The sequence below is a fragment of the Chenopodium quinoa genome, unplaced genomic scaffold, assembly GCF_001683475.1.
Source record: "Chenopodium quinoa cultivar QQ74 unplaced genomic scaffold, ASM168347v1, whole genome shotgun sequence".
Taxonomy (NCBI): domain Eukaryota; kingdom Viridiplantae; phylum Streptophyta; class Magnoliopsida; order Caryophyllales; family Amaranthaceae; genus Chenopodium; species Chenopodium quinoa.
In genome coordinates this window covers 8683256-8700295 of record NW_018745024.1, presented here as the reverse complement: position 1 = coordinate 8700295, position 17040 = coordinate 8683256, and the positions used below count along the sequence as shown (strand labels likewise).

Here is a 17040-nt window from a genome sequence, read left to right as displayed (position 1 = left end):
AATCGGTCCGGTCTTCGGTTCTTAAAATTCTTATTTTCGATCTGGTCTTGGACCCGATGAACAGCCCTAACTGTAAATAGGCAATTATTGTGAGAGATTTTTGTGTAATTACAATAATTATGAGTTAAATGGATAAAATTTATTTTGTTATTAAATGTGAACAACATCACTCCATAAGGAAAGATATCATTTTTATTTTTGTATTGACGTGTATATCATGGTATTGAATTAAAAATGTGGTGTTTAATAATGAAAGTTTTAGCACAACTTAGTCCAAAAAATTGTGTGTTACATATGAAGAAATAAATTAACAATTTTCACGACCAAAATATTAAACACGTTGAATATTAAACATCCGTGAATATTTGATCAGAAAATTTTATTGAGATTTTGAAAATTTTCTAATTAGATACTCCATACTGAATAACTCATTTAAGTTATAAACAAACAAAATAAAATGGAGTAATCCATTCTTATTAATAAAATGGGTGTGACTTGCCTAGTGCCAGAATAAACTTGTTAAGCCTTCACATAATTAGATGAATAAAATTTATTAAGAATTTGAGATTGGTTTCCAAACCTAAAAATTAAATCCAATAAGATTTGGTTACGATGTGAACAATTAATTACAATTCTAGCTGCTATAAATCCATAAGTTATTGCATTGGCGGATGCGGCTAACATTAAGGCACAAATGGTGATTCTAAGTTTCTAACATTATTCTTTCATTATAACTTGGAATTTTTTTATTGGATTAATCACATGCTTAGTCGTATGAACTTCCTCTTTGATCCCTTATTTTCGTTCAAGCCATGATCAAAGTATTTCTGAATAATTCATAGTGTAGTGTTTAGCGTAAGTGAAAATCTTGGATCTGCCAAGGTTATTGTCTTGCATTAAAAGAGGGTATGTTTGCATATATGAATTTATTTTGTGAGTTTACCCTTTTTTTTTTTTTGCAATGTTTTAGAAAAAAGTTTGTTATCTTTCGATCAATTGGCAAAAAAAAAGTATAGTTTGGTAGTTTATTTCGAGGTGAGTTATCTTTCGATCTTTAAATTAGTACAAGCTTTCGAAGTTTGTGGGTGACATTTTTTATGTCATAATTCGTCCATCATAATCCTGATAATAAGAATTCACCATTTCTCATAGTTTGTTTTCATAAGCATGGAGAGGTAGAGGGAAACTGGAATTGTTAAAGGAAATGTCAATTTCTTATGTTGTTTGTTAAAGGGTAGATTGGTAGGAATATAGTTTGACTTGTGTTACTTGGGGTGTAAGGACTTGTGCTTGGGGTGCAAAGATTGAATACTACAACCCTTTTCCTAACAAACAAAAGTAAACCACTTTCTTTTTTTTTTTTCTTTTTTTTTTTTTTTGACCCATAAGTAAACCACTTTCATCAAAGAGATTCCAACTAAACTTTTCAAAAGAAGATGGATGTAGGTATCATCAACAAAAATTTATTTCAAAAGAAGATGGATATAGGTTATATAATCCAAGGAAATTCAAAAACAAACATTTAAAGTGTACTCTTCTTAAGGCTATCTCACAAGCACACAAAATTAATTTATTGTTACTACATCAACGTGCATGCATTACTCAAGTGCTCAACTAGAGTTGACAAATGTGAACCAACACCAGTCAAACACCTTTTTTTTTTTTGGGTATGTTACAAATGTGAGTTTTTCAGTTATATGATTAAGCCACGTACAATGAAAACCCCAACAAATTCTCAATAAAAATGCCTGGAGATAAATGTACGTCGCTGTTGGCTGTCGCCATAGAGATTGAAGAGTAGTCCATGTATAATCCAGTCATTTATACAATTTCGCCTTAGCTAGAGAAGGAAGAAGAAACCTGACAATAAGAAACTAGGAAAAATAACATGGCTAACAGAGGGTGGCAAAAATTGTACTGTAATATCCAAAACAATCAACGCACATCACTTTCTCAAAGAATAGAGATCTCTCTATAATAAAAGGAGGGTAAAATTACACATGAGGGAACTTCCCCGCGTTCCAGCACATAGTACAAGGAAAATTTCTTTTAACATTGGGGAAGTTTTTTTTTCCTTTTAACGAAAAAAACTTCAAAAAAAGAAATAAAAATCAATTATACCTCTAAATACACTTCACCAGCCTTCTCATGATGAACATGTTTGCACCTTTATAAAAGCTTGGCCACTGAAAAACCTCAGAATAAAGGGTCCAGTTTCAAGCTTCAAGAACTAGGGCTGAATGTCTTCTCACTATCCTGGACTCATTTTCCTCGAGCTCGAGAACTACTGATATCTCTTCGGCCTGTTGATTTGGGTTCATTACCCTCGACAACATTCTTTTTCTTTCGCCTAGGGCCCCCAGCAGAAGCAGGGTCCACCAATGGACCAGACCAATGTTGCCCTGCCCCTTTAGAGTATGTAAATGAAGTGGAACTGTAAGGAATATCAGCTGGGATGTTTGCAGGATCAATGTGCTGCGAAGCACCCAAGGGGTATCCAAGCCCTCCATCCTGGTGTGGTGGAGGGAACTTCTCACTCTTACTCTTTGCATTTGCATGCGTAATTATGCGCCGCCTCTGCTTCAAGACATAAATACATTAAAAAAAACAAGAATAGTAAAAAGAACAATTTAAAACAGAAATGTTTATCAGTTGAAAGAGCCAGAACAGTTTCAAATCCTTTCATTTACCTCTATGCAAACCATAAACATTAAAATGTACGAAGTAGTATCTTACTTAGAACTTCACATTAGTTTTCTTTCAGAGGATAAACAAATTCTTGATTTAACTTTGATACTAATTGAACAGAAGAGCATGATGCTTCCCCTCATCACTTCCTTTGTTAGAAGTTGCAGACCATAAGAAAGAGTTGCATAATAACTGCAACATTATTAAATTTGGCTATGGAATCTCTCTCCCTCTCCTTATCACATGGGTCTCTCTTTATATATATATATATTATATATATATATATAGAAAATGTGTTCATCTCTTAGATGTTGCAATCATAAAAATAGGTACTACATATTTAAAAAAAGGAGATATTATGTAAAAGGTATAAGCGTCCATGTAACAAGTTTAAGATTGCAAATGCCAAGCAATTATACCTTTTTTTTCAAGGTAAGAATGAAGTAAAATTAAAAAATTTCACAGCGTCGTCATCCACTTACAATTGAGCTAAAGAGCTACTTTGCCTGCTTTCTTACTTAAATCCAGAATACAGAGCTATTAGCCTATTATCAACTAACAAATTTCTCAGTCCAAAATTATAACAGCTGAAAATATTTTTTGAGCTGCAGATGGATGCTAGAAATGTCATTGATAACAAAGAGTTCTGAACTCTACTCAATTCTGTTTCCTTCCATCTGATTTAACTAGTTCTGCTGTTCTGCAAGCTAAAATTTTGACTTTATATATAGTTCAACCATTTCACAGAAACACGCTCATAACCTTAGATAAATTTGGCTATCCGTGTAGACCTAGGTCTGTTCTACACTAGAGTAGACACCCAATCCACTAAGTTTAGGATTTAGAAGAGAAGAGTGATGTGGAGTTGAAATGGGATCTGGCAGGATGGCATTCCTTTGGCAGAAAGTTCATATACACCTTCCATCCTATATGAATTTTTAGCTAGCTTTGGGATGTCCAAAAACGCAACTTCACAATTCACACATCCTTTTCAAGTTTAGTAAACAATCTAATTATTACTTTTCTATCTTTACTCCATCAATCTTCTTTTCTCATTCCCAATACTTCTTTAACTGCCTTTACATTTATATATATTCATGCCCAACCCAGACGTGAAAATCTTAGATAGAATAGAGGGGGTATGATATAAGATGACAGAAAAAGCAACATAACATACATCAAGATTGGCCTGAAGCTCTGCATTAGCTTCAGGGGCTGGCATAGCCCGTTGACGATCACGTGTTCGACTTTTCTTTGTTGCGTCACCTTGTGCTTTACTAGCAGCTCTTAGCCTACATACAGAAAGGTAAAGCATCATTAATCAAAAATTACAAAAAACAGATTCTAGGCTATGATTTAAAATGAAAAGTAGTACAACATAAGGTGAATTGATGGCTAGCTGGAAGAGACTGGAAAGGATATACAAAAAGGTATACAGGACAGAAGCACAAAATATAAACTCCTACTTGATTTTAGGCATAGCATTTGTTAAATTGCACTAATGGATGCATTTTTGTGCAAGCATAATTTTGCAAGCATTAGATGAATAAATTCTGCAAGGTCGCCATGATATACCCTCTCTCTTTCAGTCAAAGTAAGCCATGTATCCAAACTCCTCCCAATACCCTACCAAGAGACTCACAATCTTTGCTGCCCTACCTCATGATCCAATAATGCCTTAGCTAAGGTCAGAATTTATCAAATCACCAAGAAAATCTAGAGTAAAATTTTACTGTTCCATGTCAATATTCCCATTCCAATGAACTCTTCCCTCAAATAATCAAATGTAAACAGCTTTACCCCCATGGATCAAGGTTTACCATGAAACTTAAATTAACAAATTCATGCCTCTAAAATAAATAATCAACAGGGGGAAAGGAGTGAAAAGCAAGTGATTCCACTTCAAATAAATGTTCATTGTGGAGCTTGATGTCCAGTCACTCTAAAGAAAGCATTATCCTTTCCTAAAACATATCAGTGGGAATTATGAGTCTTAGGACAGTGAAATAATGATGTGGTATTGTGGTTACAAGAAAAAGATATTGTGAAATGAGAAAGATTTGGATAAACAGTTTATACACAAGCATATGCACTAATGCCCAAGAAATTAAGGAATGGAGTTAACAACAAAGGTTGAGTTATAATATCTGAATGAATTCACAAAACACACTTGATGTAGTAGTACTCGTGGACAGGAATCTATCTGATCATCTGATGACCCAACAATTCATAAGCTATACCCATTTGGTGCCAGAAATAACATGAGTAGGACCAGAAGTAGTAAAACTAATGTAACTTTTTGAGTGGGGAAAGTAGTCTATGATAATTTTGCAAATGGCCAAGAAAAAAAATAAATAAAACACCTTTTCCAGGAACTTTAAGGAAAAGAAAGGTACTTGACAGAAGAATTTATGACTACTCTTTCCAATACAAAGTGAAAAGATAAGGTACAAAGATTGCCATGCAAAATTCTTCAGACATACGGGCCAATCATAAGAAAAATTATAAACTACACTGACAGCTTACCTTCGCGCTTCGTCATCACGCCGTTTGGCATCCATCTCCTTGGTTGGTGGATATTTGGGAAGCGTTGATGGATCACAAGCAAGAGGTTCAGTACTGAAGAACTGCAGAGAACAAATAAGAAGAACCAACATCAATTCAAAGAAAACAAACCATGTGTTTAGTAGTTTAAGACCATAAATTAAAATTCTTCCAACAGTGGTTGTACATATTTGTAAAATAATGTGGAGCTTCAATGCTTTAGTTCCCAACACATAGAAATTTTCAATTGAGAAAGCTTGCCTAAGATGTTTCATAAATGATAAACAAAATTTCACATGGATGATGTCAGCAATAAAAAAAAAAGGACACAGGCAAATCAAACATCACCTTAACACAAGGAAATGAAAGGATCTTATGCTCAACTATAAACCAGCATGTGCAAATAATCGGAGAACAAAAGCATGAAGTTAAATTTATAATATAAAAGGGCGCAAATAACATATTGAAAGAATACACAAGAATAGTATAATCTTATGAGACTGAACCCAGCAGTCCAACTATCAAGAAATAAATAAGCATAAAAGCAATCAAAAGTTAAGAAAATTAGAAAAAGAAAACCTAAGACCACAGGAAAAGGAGACTAACAACTCAAAACTAAAAGTAGCTCATGTAGACTGTAGAATAATAAATTTAAAAGATGCTCCCATTGGTTGACATACATCAAACTAAATTCACATACATAAGAAATCATGTTTCAAAGAGATCATAATAAGCCATAAGAAAGGAAGATTAGACCAAGAGAAACTAAAATAAAGAAGAGTTTATGCCTTGAAGACTCTCATAGTATGAAATTGTACTCTCTCTATTCCAAAATAATAGGCCACTTTCTAAGATGGGTTTGCAATAATCTAGGCTTGCCCATAGTGCCCTTAATGACAGTCATAGGAAAGAACTTTATATGTAGGCTACATTGGTGGGTGGAGATGTAAAATATATATAATTGAAGGATAGACATTGTATACTAGCTTAATTCCTTTAAAACGACCCCAAATACAATGCAGACCACTATTTAGGGGCAGGGGGAGTAGTAAGAAACTAAGAACTAAGAAGATTCACATACAAAAGGTTTCAAGGTAACATTTATCCTCTTTCGGAGTAACAAAACAAAGGTTACTTGTGCACACAACATACCAGAAAAGGAAGAGTTTAACATCATTCAAATTTCGGATGCAGCCACTGCAACGGTTGCAGAACCAGTTTTGCAGGCAATGCAGATAGTTGCAGCTTTTGCTGCCTAAAGTATCGGTCACAGTAAGTTCAAAAACATTTGCAATTTGGTGAATGGTGATACAACCGAGATACAATACTAAGGTGTTAAAGATTCAGTCATACTTGGTGAAAAACTACTAATTTTCCAGTAAGTGCAGAACATAGAGATAAAATGTGACACCAAAGACAACAGCCAATCATGCCTTGTAATCCATTTCCCTAAGATGGGTATCAATCCAAACCTTTGCAATTTAACATCCACAAAGATTCTAAAAAAATAATATAAATTTCCACTCCACCTCAGGCAGTGATACAGAAATTGAAAATACACTTTGATACGTAAGACAGTGACAAACTTACATCACTATTTAAAGCATCTGTGGCAGTTTTGCGTTCGGCTGGATCAATTGCAAGAAGCGTATCAATTAACGACAATGCTGAGGGCGGGAAATCTCTAAAGGTCTCTCTTATACATCTTTTGTACGGCTCTCGTGGCTTGAATATTGTTGCATTTGGCAACTTTGATTTTTTCCAGTACTCGTCAGAAGGTGAACCACATAACTTGTATATCTTATGTAATTGCTCCACCTAAGAAAGCAAAGAAGATTAACAGTATGAGTAGCAGTATATAACAGACCAGGCCCAACAACAGTTTGCCAAAAAAAAATTGAACAGTACAAACATGGTTCACATCATAGATGAAGTACCATGAAAACACGATTCAATTAATACAACGAAAAGAGCTCCATAATACATGAAAACAATAGTCAACAAGTTACTAAGTTACACTAAACATTGAAGTGAGTACAGGTGAAATAATTGTCAGCAATGCTGACCAGGATTAACATTATAAGGCTATCGGTATTCGGCTACAGAAATATTTAAAACAAAATAAAAAGGACAGACTTGTATGATCTTCTTAAGACACATGCACAAGAAATATACAAAGTTGGTGAGTCAATTCAAAGTTCTTAGTATGGGTCAGTGAAGTTAGCAGACTAGAAAATCAGATTAGTACCTCAGTGCGACCAGGCATGATAGGCCTCCCAGCCAATAACTCGGCCAAAATGCAGCCAGCACTCCACAAATCGATGCCAACACTATAATCAGTAGCCCCGAGAAGAAGTTCTGGGGCTCGGTACCATAGAGTGACAACACGACTGGTCATAGGATGCTTCTTGTTTGGATCAAAAAAGGTAGCCAATCCAAAATCAGCTATTTTAAGTATTCCTCCATTGTCAAGCAGAAGATTTGATCCCTTGATATCACGGTGAAGAACACCGCGATTATGACAGTGCTCTAGTCCAGAAATCAGCTGGTGCATATAACATTTTACCTGCAGTTATGAATACTGCTAATTACTAAACAAAGAGCTGGAATGAAACAACAAGCTCAGCAGGTTTTACACCAGATGAACAGCATACTTATGTACAAAGATGGACCTTCACAAACCTGTGGCTCCGTAAACTTAATATCTGGACTGGCAGCAAGTCCAGCTAGATCATGCTCCATGTACTCAAACACCAAATACAAACTACAGGACATCCTTGAAGTAACCAACCCTTCAAGTTTCACAACATTGGGATGGTCTAATCTGCGTAAGATCAAAATCTCTCTAGCCATGAACTTAACACTCTCAGGCTCCAAATTATCAAACCGGACCTTCTTAAGTGCAACTATCTTCCCGGTTAACGAATCTCTGGCTTTATATACATTACTATATGTTCCTTGCCCAATCTATCATTAACAAAGAAAACACAATAAGCAGCAATCACAAACAACTTTGACAAATTACAAAAGGTTCAAGCAAACACCAACCAGCAAACAAAAGTGAAGCATAACAGATAACATCCTCACCTTATCAATCTTTTCGAAAGTATCAGCTCGCCTCGGAACCCATCCATCAATAGCTTCACCAGCAACAGCAGAAAGCCAAGAGGGCCATCCAGCAGCCACCTGCTCACCATGTACATTCTTAGGAGGATTGCTCAACCTAGGATTCGGCTTCGATCGCCGCCTCTCGCCCCTCGGCTTCTGACTTCTACCTTTCCCTTCCCCATCCTCCTCCCCTTTCTTCTCCCCCTCCTTCCTTCCACCATCATTCAACTCAACACCCCCATTCTCCCCCTCTTTCCCTGCATCCCAACCAGACGCAACATCTGCAACAGGCAAATCAACCTTCCTACCAGATTCAACCCCCAAATTCTCTTTCTCTCTCCTCCCACCTCTCTCCCTCCCCTCAGGAGCTGCTATCTCTTTCCCAAAAACACAACCCATCTTCTATTAACCCTAAAAACCCTCATATCTCACCATAATCCAACGATCTACTCCAATTAACCCCTGATTAATCACTACCCAGAAACCCTAATCCCCTAAAATCTTCAAAAATCAACAACTGAAACAGCCAAACAATGCCAAATCATTAAACCCCACTAACATAAAATCAAACCCCACATACAAAAACATGGATTCATCAAACAATCAAGAAAAAAAATGACTTACTTTAGCAAAAATTGGGCAGTAAAGAGACAATTAATTGACCATTTTTCTCGGAGATTTTGTATGATTGATACAAAAACAATGGGCCCCTCTGTACAACTAGCAAAAGGGGTTGTCAAAGACTAATAAGGAGCTGTTTTTCTTTATTCAAATTCTCCCAAACTTATCTCGAAAACCGGCGAAATTAAAGGGGGGTTTTCCGGCGCCGGAGAAGAAGAATAGCCGGAGAAAATTGGTGGGATTGTTGGGGTTGTTGAAGGATGAAATGGGTTGTTGTTTGTTCTTCGAACAGCAGCTAAGTCAAAAACAAAATTGTTTGTTTTCTCTCTCCTTTTTTGATTTTCGCTTTTGCTTTGCTTTGTTTTGTTTTGTTTCTCTCTCTCCTCCTGGGTTGAATACAGTGGTTGTAGTAGCCCACACTTGAATGATCTCACAGCTTGTGGGGTACCCTTTTGGCTAATGGTTTGGACGTTTTTCCAAAGTGAGTCAATTTTGGCAAATATTAATCAAAATGGTTGCGTGGTAAAAGTATTTACCAAACTAAGCTTCCAAGCTAAAACGCTGTCTCGGTCAGCGTTTTATGCCTGGGTTTTTTTAAAAAAAAAATCAACCTAAAAACGATGTCTGGGACAGCGTCTTTGTTGTTGACCTTTTTTTAAAAAAATTTTGTAATTGTCTTTTATTTATAAAAATGTTTTAAAAAACAAAAGCAGTTATACCAAAGACGCTGTCCCAGACAGCGTTTAACTCTGGAACTATAAACGCTGTCTCAGACAGCGTTTAAGGTTATTAATGAAACGCTGTCTGAGACAGCGTTTCTGTCGTTTTTTTTTTCCCATCGAACAGCGTATTTCATTTCATTTCCTCCTCCTTCATTCGCAAACCCCTTCTTTCCCAAACTCTAACTTAATCCCCCTCTCTCTCATACTTGTGCTCCTCCGTGTAGACCGCCGCCGGCACCGCCACCTCCACCGTCGCCCTCCGTGTAGCCCACTATACACTCCCCTCACCCTGAAATAGGTATTCATTCAACTTTCTTTGTGTTTTAAATTCTAGGGTTTATGTTGGTTATTTCTAATTTTTTTGGAATTGGGTTAAAATGTTGATGAGGTTGAGTTGTTAGTGTTAAAAATGTTGAATTGTTAGTGTTGGTATTGTTGAATTATTAGTGTTGGTAATTGTTGAATTGTTAGTGTTGATAATGGTAGTGTTGATATTGTTAGTGTTGATAATAGTTTGGATAATGTTGAATTGTTGTTGTTGGTTTTGTTGAAAATTGTTGACAATGGTTGATAATTATTAGGTTTTGAACAATTGTAATTACCTACAATGTTGTGTAATAATGGTGATTTAGGGGTTCTTAGTAGTTAATTTGTAGAGTATGTAAAAAAATTTTGTTTGATTGTGGTGATTTAGGGATGATTTAACGGTTTTACGTAAAATGTGTTTTGGTTGTTATGTAGAATATGGCTGGACAAAATGTAGCGTTGTTATGTCGATGGGGAGGTGAAATTTTGTGTAATGGATCAAATGTGGAGTACAGTGGAGGGAATATGGACCTTATAACACTTGAACCGAACATGACTGTGACTGATCTGATGAATGAGGTTCACAGTTGTATTGGTTCAAACCCTATGACTGTTGAACTGAACCTTAAAATGAGGTGTGATACTGGTCATGGGGTGCAAGTGTTACCTGTCTCTACGAACAGACATTTGAAAGGTTTGAAGAGCATGGTAGGAATGAAGGGTTTTCCCAATGAGATATGTGTAGAAACAGTGCCTATATGTACCCAACAAAGTACTCGGGCAGAACAGCAAGCTACATATGTCTCTGATTACAACACCGCGTCCTTCCAAGAGCCCGCAAACCACATTCCATCGAATGCATATGGGATGGGTTCTTTCACTCGAATGATGCAGGACGACCAATTTCACTTGCCTTTTAGTTCTCATATAGCTTCACCAGTACATGCGGGGGGACGCGTGACAGTGTTCGGCCAGCCTGCTCCGTCGTCATCGAACACTGTGGCATCTTCGCCGATGCAATTGCATAGCTACTCTCCTATGCAAGGTGATGATGGTTCACCGTTTCGAGAAGAGCCAAATGATTTTGATGATGTTGTGAATAATGAATTGTCGGTGTATGATGTGTATGCGGAAATGGATGATGAGGACGAGAACGGAGAGGGGGATGATGAACCTACACAGGTGGAAGATGGTCAGCCGTTGGTTAGAACTCCCATACCTTGGTTCAGTGAGGTACCCGAGAACTATGAAGTTGATCAGTATTGGGCCGAATCGGGTAGCCACACCTCTTTTGTTCCCGGGGGAGAATTTGAGAAGGGAATGTATTTTGAGAGCAAGAAACTGCTTCAAGAAAAGGTGAAGATGTATTCTATTCAGAGGAATCAATTCTACACCACAGTGACCTCGAATGATGGTGTCTTACATCTGCGATGCAAGAAGAAATGTGGTTGGATGCTACGGGGTACCAAATCGAGTGAGCACTCACGTGGTTTTACCATAGTCACGTACAAAGGTCCGCATCGGGAGACATGTATCAGTGAAGTACTATCTAATGATCACCCACACTTGGATTCGTCCGTAATAGCCGAGTATGTGAAGTCCTTTGTGCCGAAAGATCCTTCGTTGAAAGTGGAATTCATACAGGAACTGATCTCGAAGCAATTTCATTTCGATATCCCGTATCGACGAGCGTGGTACGCCAAGGAGAAAGCTATAGCTGAGATATTTGGGGATTAAGAGAGTTCATATGGCAGACTTCCCCACTTCATGCAAGCACTCCTACGGTCGAACCCGGGAACATGTGTCGTATGGAAACACAAAGCTTTAGTGGATGGTGTATACTACAGCAACATGGAAGTGTTTGAACGAGTGTTTTGGGCCTTCGGTCCTTGTATCGATGGCTTTAAACATTGTATGCCTGTTATCTGTATCGATGGGACGCACTTGTACGGGAAGTATAAAGGAACACTGTTGGTTGCTACGAGTGTTGATGCAAGCTTCCAAGTATTTCCTATTGCATTTGCGGTGGTTGAAGAGGAAAACACTTCCAGCTGGTCTTGGTTCCTAGGTTGTATTCGAGATCGTGTCACGCAACGGGATGGCCTTTGTGTTATTTCTGATCGGCATCCTAGGATCATTGCAGCAATGAATGATCCTAATGTTGGATTCACCCAGCCCCGAGCGTATCACAGGTTTTGTGTCCGCCACATAGCCTCTAACTTGAAGACTCACGTGCGAAGTAACGACATGAGAGACATGTTCAAGGCCGCTGCGTACCAAAGGCAAGAAAGAAAACTTCAAGCTGATCTGTGTTTCATTGGTGAGGCCTGTCCCAAGGCCATTGAGTACATTGCTCAAGTCCCGTTCCCTATGTGGTCTCTGTTTCACGACAGTGGTCGCAGGTATGGTATATGTACTACTAACTTCTCGGAGACATTCAACAATGTGCTGAAAGGAGCTCGGTTTCTACCGATTATGTCCCTTGTCGAGTTAACCTTCCATAGAGTTAACAAGTATTTCACTTTGAGAAGGGAGTCTTCTGAGGCTAGGTCTGATCAGGGACTTCCATACCCCCCAAAGGTCACTGCCATCCTCGAGAAGAACACCGCTAAAGCCAGATATCATAGAGTGGATGCCTATAACCGGCGATTGCATATTTACCAAGTGACAACAGAGAGGGGAGAGAGAGTTGGTAATAAAGGAGGCCACAAGCATACGGTGAACTGGCAGTTGAGAACGTGTACGTGCAACAAACAGAAGATATTCCACCTCCCATGTTCTCATGTGCTAGCAGTCTGTGCTACATACTCACTATCAGAACGGCCTTGGGTGGACCCTCTGTTGCAGTCGGCCGCCTACATGAACACCTATGCACCACAGTTCTGGCCGATCCCCTGCGAGACAACCTGGGCACAGTGGGCACAGTACGTAGGCCCTAAACTCATTCCGGATGGCACAATGATACGTGGAAAAGGTCGTCCAAAGTCGAAGCGCATACGCAATGAGATGGATGACAGCAACCGGCCCCCAACCAAATGCAGCCATTGTCACGAGCAAGGTCACAACCGCACTACTTGTCGATCTAGACCAACATAGGACCTAAGTGTATATGTGTTATTTGATATAGTAGTATGTAGTGGTGTTATTTTGATGAAACAATTATACTTTTCTACATTATGTGTTATTGTGTTCAATTCGATGAATTTTATTTTGTACGTTGGATGTTCGAGATTTCCTGTTTATGCCTTTCAATCGAAATTAGTATTCAATATATTGTGTTAGTGTTTGGTGTGTAACGTTTTCAATGAACAGATATCATGGACGTACGGGATAGGACACCCGGACCTGTTGACCCTTCTGTCCTGACACTACAGGACACCCATCGGAGCGTCGCGTATGGAACCTGACGGTAATGATTCATCTTTAACGTTTTTGGATTCTTTGATGTACTATCTTTTGTTACTTATAAATGCTCCTGTGTTTTCAGGGTGACGTAGCGAAGCCACTACAGTGCAGGCACTACAGGACCCCCTAGGTTGTCCATGATCGCTGCCTTGAGTACGTGACGTACGCTGGCTTTGGCGGTGTACATCGCTTAGGATTCAGGGAGATCGACCGACACCTTGTCACGGCGTTAGTGGAGAGATGGAGGCAGGAGAAGCACTCCTTCCACCTACCAATTGGGGAGGCGACTGTGACATTGCGGGACGTGGCAATACTGACGCGCCTTCCAGTACAGGGGACTGCGGTGACGGGATCATTTCTAGTCGATCCCGTTGGATTGGTTGTGCGGGTTCTCGGGGTGCAGCCGGGTCCCAACGATGTTAGGGGCTCCGCCTTGAGGACGGTCTGGTTACGAGATACTTTCCAGGGCTTGCCTGCGGACGCCGATGACGCCACAGTACAGAGATACGCTCGAGCGTACTTGTTCTTCCTCATATCCGGCGTGTTGTTCGGCAACAAGAGCGGGAGCCACTTGCAGCTTATTTACCTACAGCTGTTAGACCACGACTGGGAGCATATCCGTGGATACAGCTGGGGTAGTGCCTCTTTGGCGGTGTTGTATCGCCAACTTTGCAGAGCCTCACGGAGTGGTGCGCTCGAGATTGGAGGACCTCTGTTTGTGCTTCAGGTATACTACGTATATTATCACAAGCGAATTATGCAATGAGTAATGTCATATTTAACATAGTTTTGTATTTTGCTATTGAAGCTATGGGTTTGGGAGCACATCCACGTAGGAAGACCAGGTAGGCCTGCTGTACATCGTCCGGGGCAGCAGGACCAGGATGACCAGTATGAGCCGTACATCGCTCCGCCTCGCCCTGCAGCTGATGAGGCTTACGGTTGCAGGTTTGTAACAATTGTCATTTTTTTTTCCCATATACGATTTCATTTTGTAAACATACTTACCAAATTTGTTGCCCCAGGTGGATGGTCCCCAGACTCACACAGGCACATGCGGCGACGGGTCTCCCATACTACCGAGACGCCCTTGATCGACTCACTGAGGATCAGGTACAAACTCTGAAGACATTTGCAATCATTTAGGTACTGTGTATACTGATTGTGGACTAACTTGTTTAGGATGTGTTATTGCAGATCACATGGGATCCGTATGTACCGGAGTTGGTAGATGTCATGCCTGCACATCTACTGGAGCATCAGGGAGAGTGGCGTGCCCGGGTCCACCTGATCTGTTTCGAGGTTGTGGAGAGTCACCTACCTGACCGCGTCATGCGACAGTTCGGACTGCAGCAGCCTATTCCCCAGAACTGTGACACTGTCGTGCGCCTTCACGACATTGACCGTCGGGGAAAGACGGAGACAAACTGGGCACTGGAACATTGGCAGTATCTTCAGCTATGGGAGCAGCGGTTGGGTCATGTCGTTCAGGGTTATCCCATGCAGGGCGTTATGGATCATGACGATCCGTACATGGTGTGGTACAGGCTTATCACACGCCGTTTCATCAACCCCAGCTACACACCACCGTCCACCCATTACCACCCGGCACATGACGTCATTAGCGGATATGTGAGTTTCTTTTACTATACTTATCATCCTCATTTTTTAACTTTTTTAAATATCATGTACTTAACTGATCGATGATTACTACAGGCGGCGGATATGGTGGCGATGTATGATGCACTGTCCCTCGCCCTTACAGACGGACCCACCAGAGCCCAGGTCCAGCGGATGCGAGATATGTCCGCGACTTCCTTACGCAGACATGGTCACGGTCATCTCATCCAACAGCGGGACGGTGATGATGGTCACTCCATCCATTCGCGGTTCGACCCCGGCCAGAGTAGCAGTGGAGGTGATCCTACGTCGCACACAGAGGCAGAGGAGTACATCTTCCACAGTTCTGCACCCTTCAGAACCCAGGAGGACGCATCGTCCAGCCAGCTCACTCCCCACCCGCGCCGGAACCCATTCACCACCATTCACCATTACACTCGGCGTCGTCCAAGACGAAGGGACGACAGTGAGGCTAGGGAAGGGTTACACCAAATTGATGAGTAGTGAACGTATTGTATCATTGTTTTGTCCTTTTTCCTGGAATGTTGTATATAACGATTGCATTATCAATATAAGACATGCTGGTTGAATGAATCTGTTTGTGTTTTGAAGTTTTGTTTGCTTATTTATCCAAATTGGATTTATGTCAGTCAAAATAGATCCTTCAGGGCTAATGTACATTAAACAACAGACATTTGGAATCCATAGTCGAAAATAGGGAAGAAAGGATGGCCCGTGGTGGTTAATGTGGTTGTTCATGGTGGTTTTAGTGTTGTTGGTTGTGGTGGGTGGTTATCGACGGTTGTTGAATGGTTGGGGTTGGTGGTGGAGCTGGTTGAAGTGTTGTTGGAGGTCAAAAGTGGTGGCAGATGGTGGTCGATGGTGGGGGTTGTTGGTGGATTGTGGTGGCAAGAATCATGGCAGGGGGTGGTGGGTGGGGGCAGAAGAAAGTGGCAGATCAGTGGCAAAAGGCTGATTCTGCTGCTGTTTTGCACACCAGCAGAGAAACGGTGTCCCAGACAACATTTTAGGTTGAAAATAAGACGCTGTCTGAGACAGCGTTTTAGGTACAAGGAAGTTTGTACATAAAGCGCTGTCTGGGACAGCGTCTTTGGTATAACTGTTTTTGTTTTTTAAAAACATTTTTATAAATAAAAGGCAATTACAAAAATTTTTAAAAAAAAGGTCAACAACAAAGACGTTGTCCCATACAGCGTTTTTAGGTTGATTTTTTTTTAAAAAAAACCCAGGCATAAAACGCTGACCGAGACAACGTTTTAGCCTGGAAGCTTAGTTTGGTAAATACTTTTGCCACGCAACCATTTTGGTTAATATTTGCCAAAATTGGCTCACTTTGGAAAAACTGCCTAATGGTTTGGTTGCTCCTTTTTACCAATCCCAAATCTTCTTCTCTTCAATTGTGGACATTTTCATGGGATGGTAAGATTATTATAATTCGGGTGTTTTTTCTTCGGCTTATTTTCAGTTCAGTTTATTTTAAGGTTAATTTTTAACTTACTACCCAAAAATGTAATCATTTTCAAACTAACCATTCATTTAATTTTTTATTTTAAACTATCACCCCTAAAATTAAATAAATGCTCAGATTACCACTCATTTCAAAAATCTAGTGGATTTTCCATCTATAAACCCCCACATAACACTTATTTTGGCTCTTTTGAGTGATTTTTCCCCGGTTTTTCTCTTTAAAAACGCTCTCTAAACTTTAATTCACATTTCCTTCACCAAATTCTACCAAATTTCAAAGAGAAAAATGTGAATTGAAGTTAGGAGAGCGTTTTAAAAGAGAATAATCGGGGAAAAAATCAGTCAATAGGGTCAAAATAAGCGTTAGGTCAGGCCCACAGACGAAAAATCCACAGGGTTTTTGAATTGGGTGATAATCTGGGCATTTATTTAATTTAAGGGGTGGTAATTTAAAATAAAAAATTAGACGGGTGGTTAGTTTGAAAATGGTAACATTTTTGGGTGGTAATTTAAAAAATTTCCTTATTTTAATTTCTAA

At 39.6% G+C, this 17040-nt stretch overlaps 2 protein-coding genes across 3 annotated transcripts; one reads left to right on the top strand and one right to left on the bottom strand.

The window, feature by feature from the left end:
- Positions 1–1861: 1861 nt before the first annotated feature.
- Positions 1862–9361, bottom strand: LOC110708512 (probable serine/threonine-protein kinase At1g54610). Of its 2 annotated transcripts, none has more exons than XM_021886645.1 (8): positions 8965–9361; positions 8320–8857; positions 7915–8199; positions 7481–7798; positions 6823–7050; positions 5215–5315; positions 3866–3980; positions 1862–2580 (listed from the first exon to the last, which is right to left on the bottom strand). In XM_021886645.1, exons 2-8 carry the CDS (start codon positions 8737–8739, stop codon positions 2263–2265), a joined length of 1785 nt encoding a protein of 594 aa, XP_021742337.1. In that variant the 5' UTR covers positions 8740–8857; positions 8965–9361; the 3' UTR covers positions 1862–2262. The 2 variants fall into 2 exon arrangements, with proteins under 2 accessions (XP_021742337.1, XP_021742338.1); XM_021886646.1 differs by having other exon boundaries at positions 1862–2577; positions 8965–9358.
- A 5329-nt stretch (positions 9362–14690) lies between these two features.
- Positions 14691–16371, top strand: LOC110708511 (serine/threonine-protein phosphatase 7 long form homolog). The gene is made up of 2 exons (XM_021886644.1): positions 14691–15026; positions 15111–16371. Exons 1-2 carry the CDS (start codon positions 14727–14729, stop codon positions 15516–15518), a joined length of 708 nt encoding a protein of 235 aa, XP_021742336.1. The 5' UTR covers positions 14691–14726; the 3' UTR covers positions 15519–16371.
- The last annotated feature ends 669 nt before the right edge of the window (positions 16372–17040 follow it).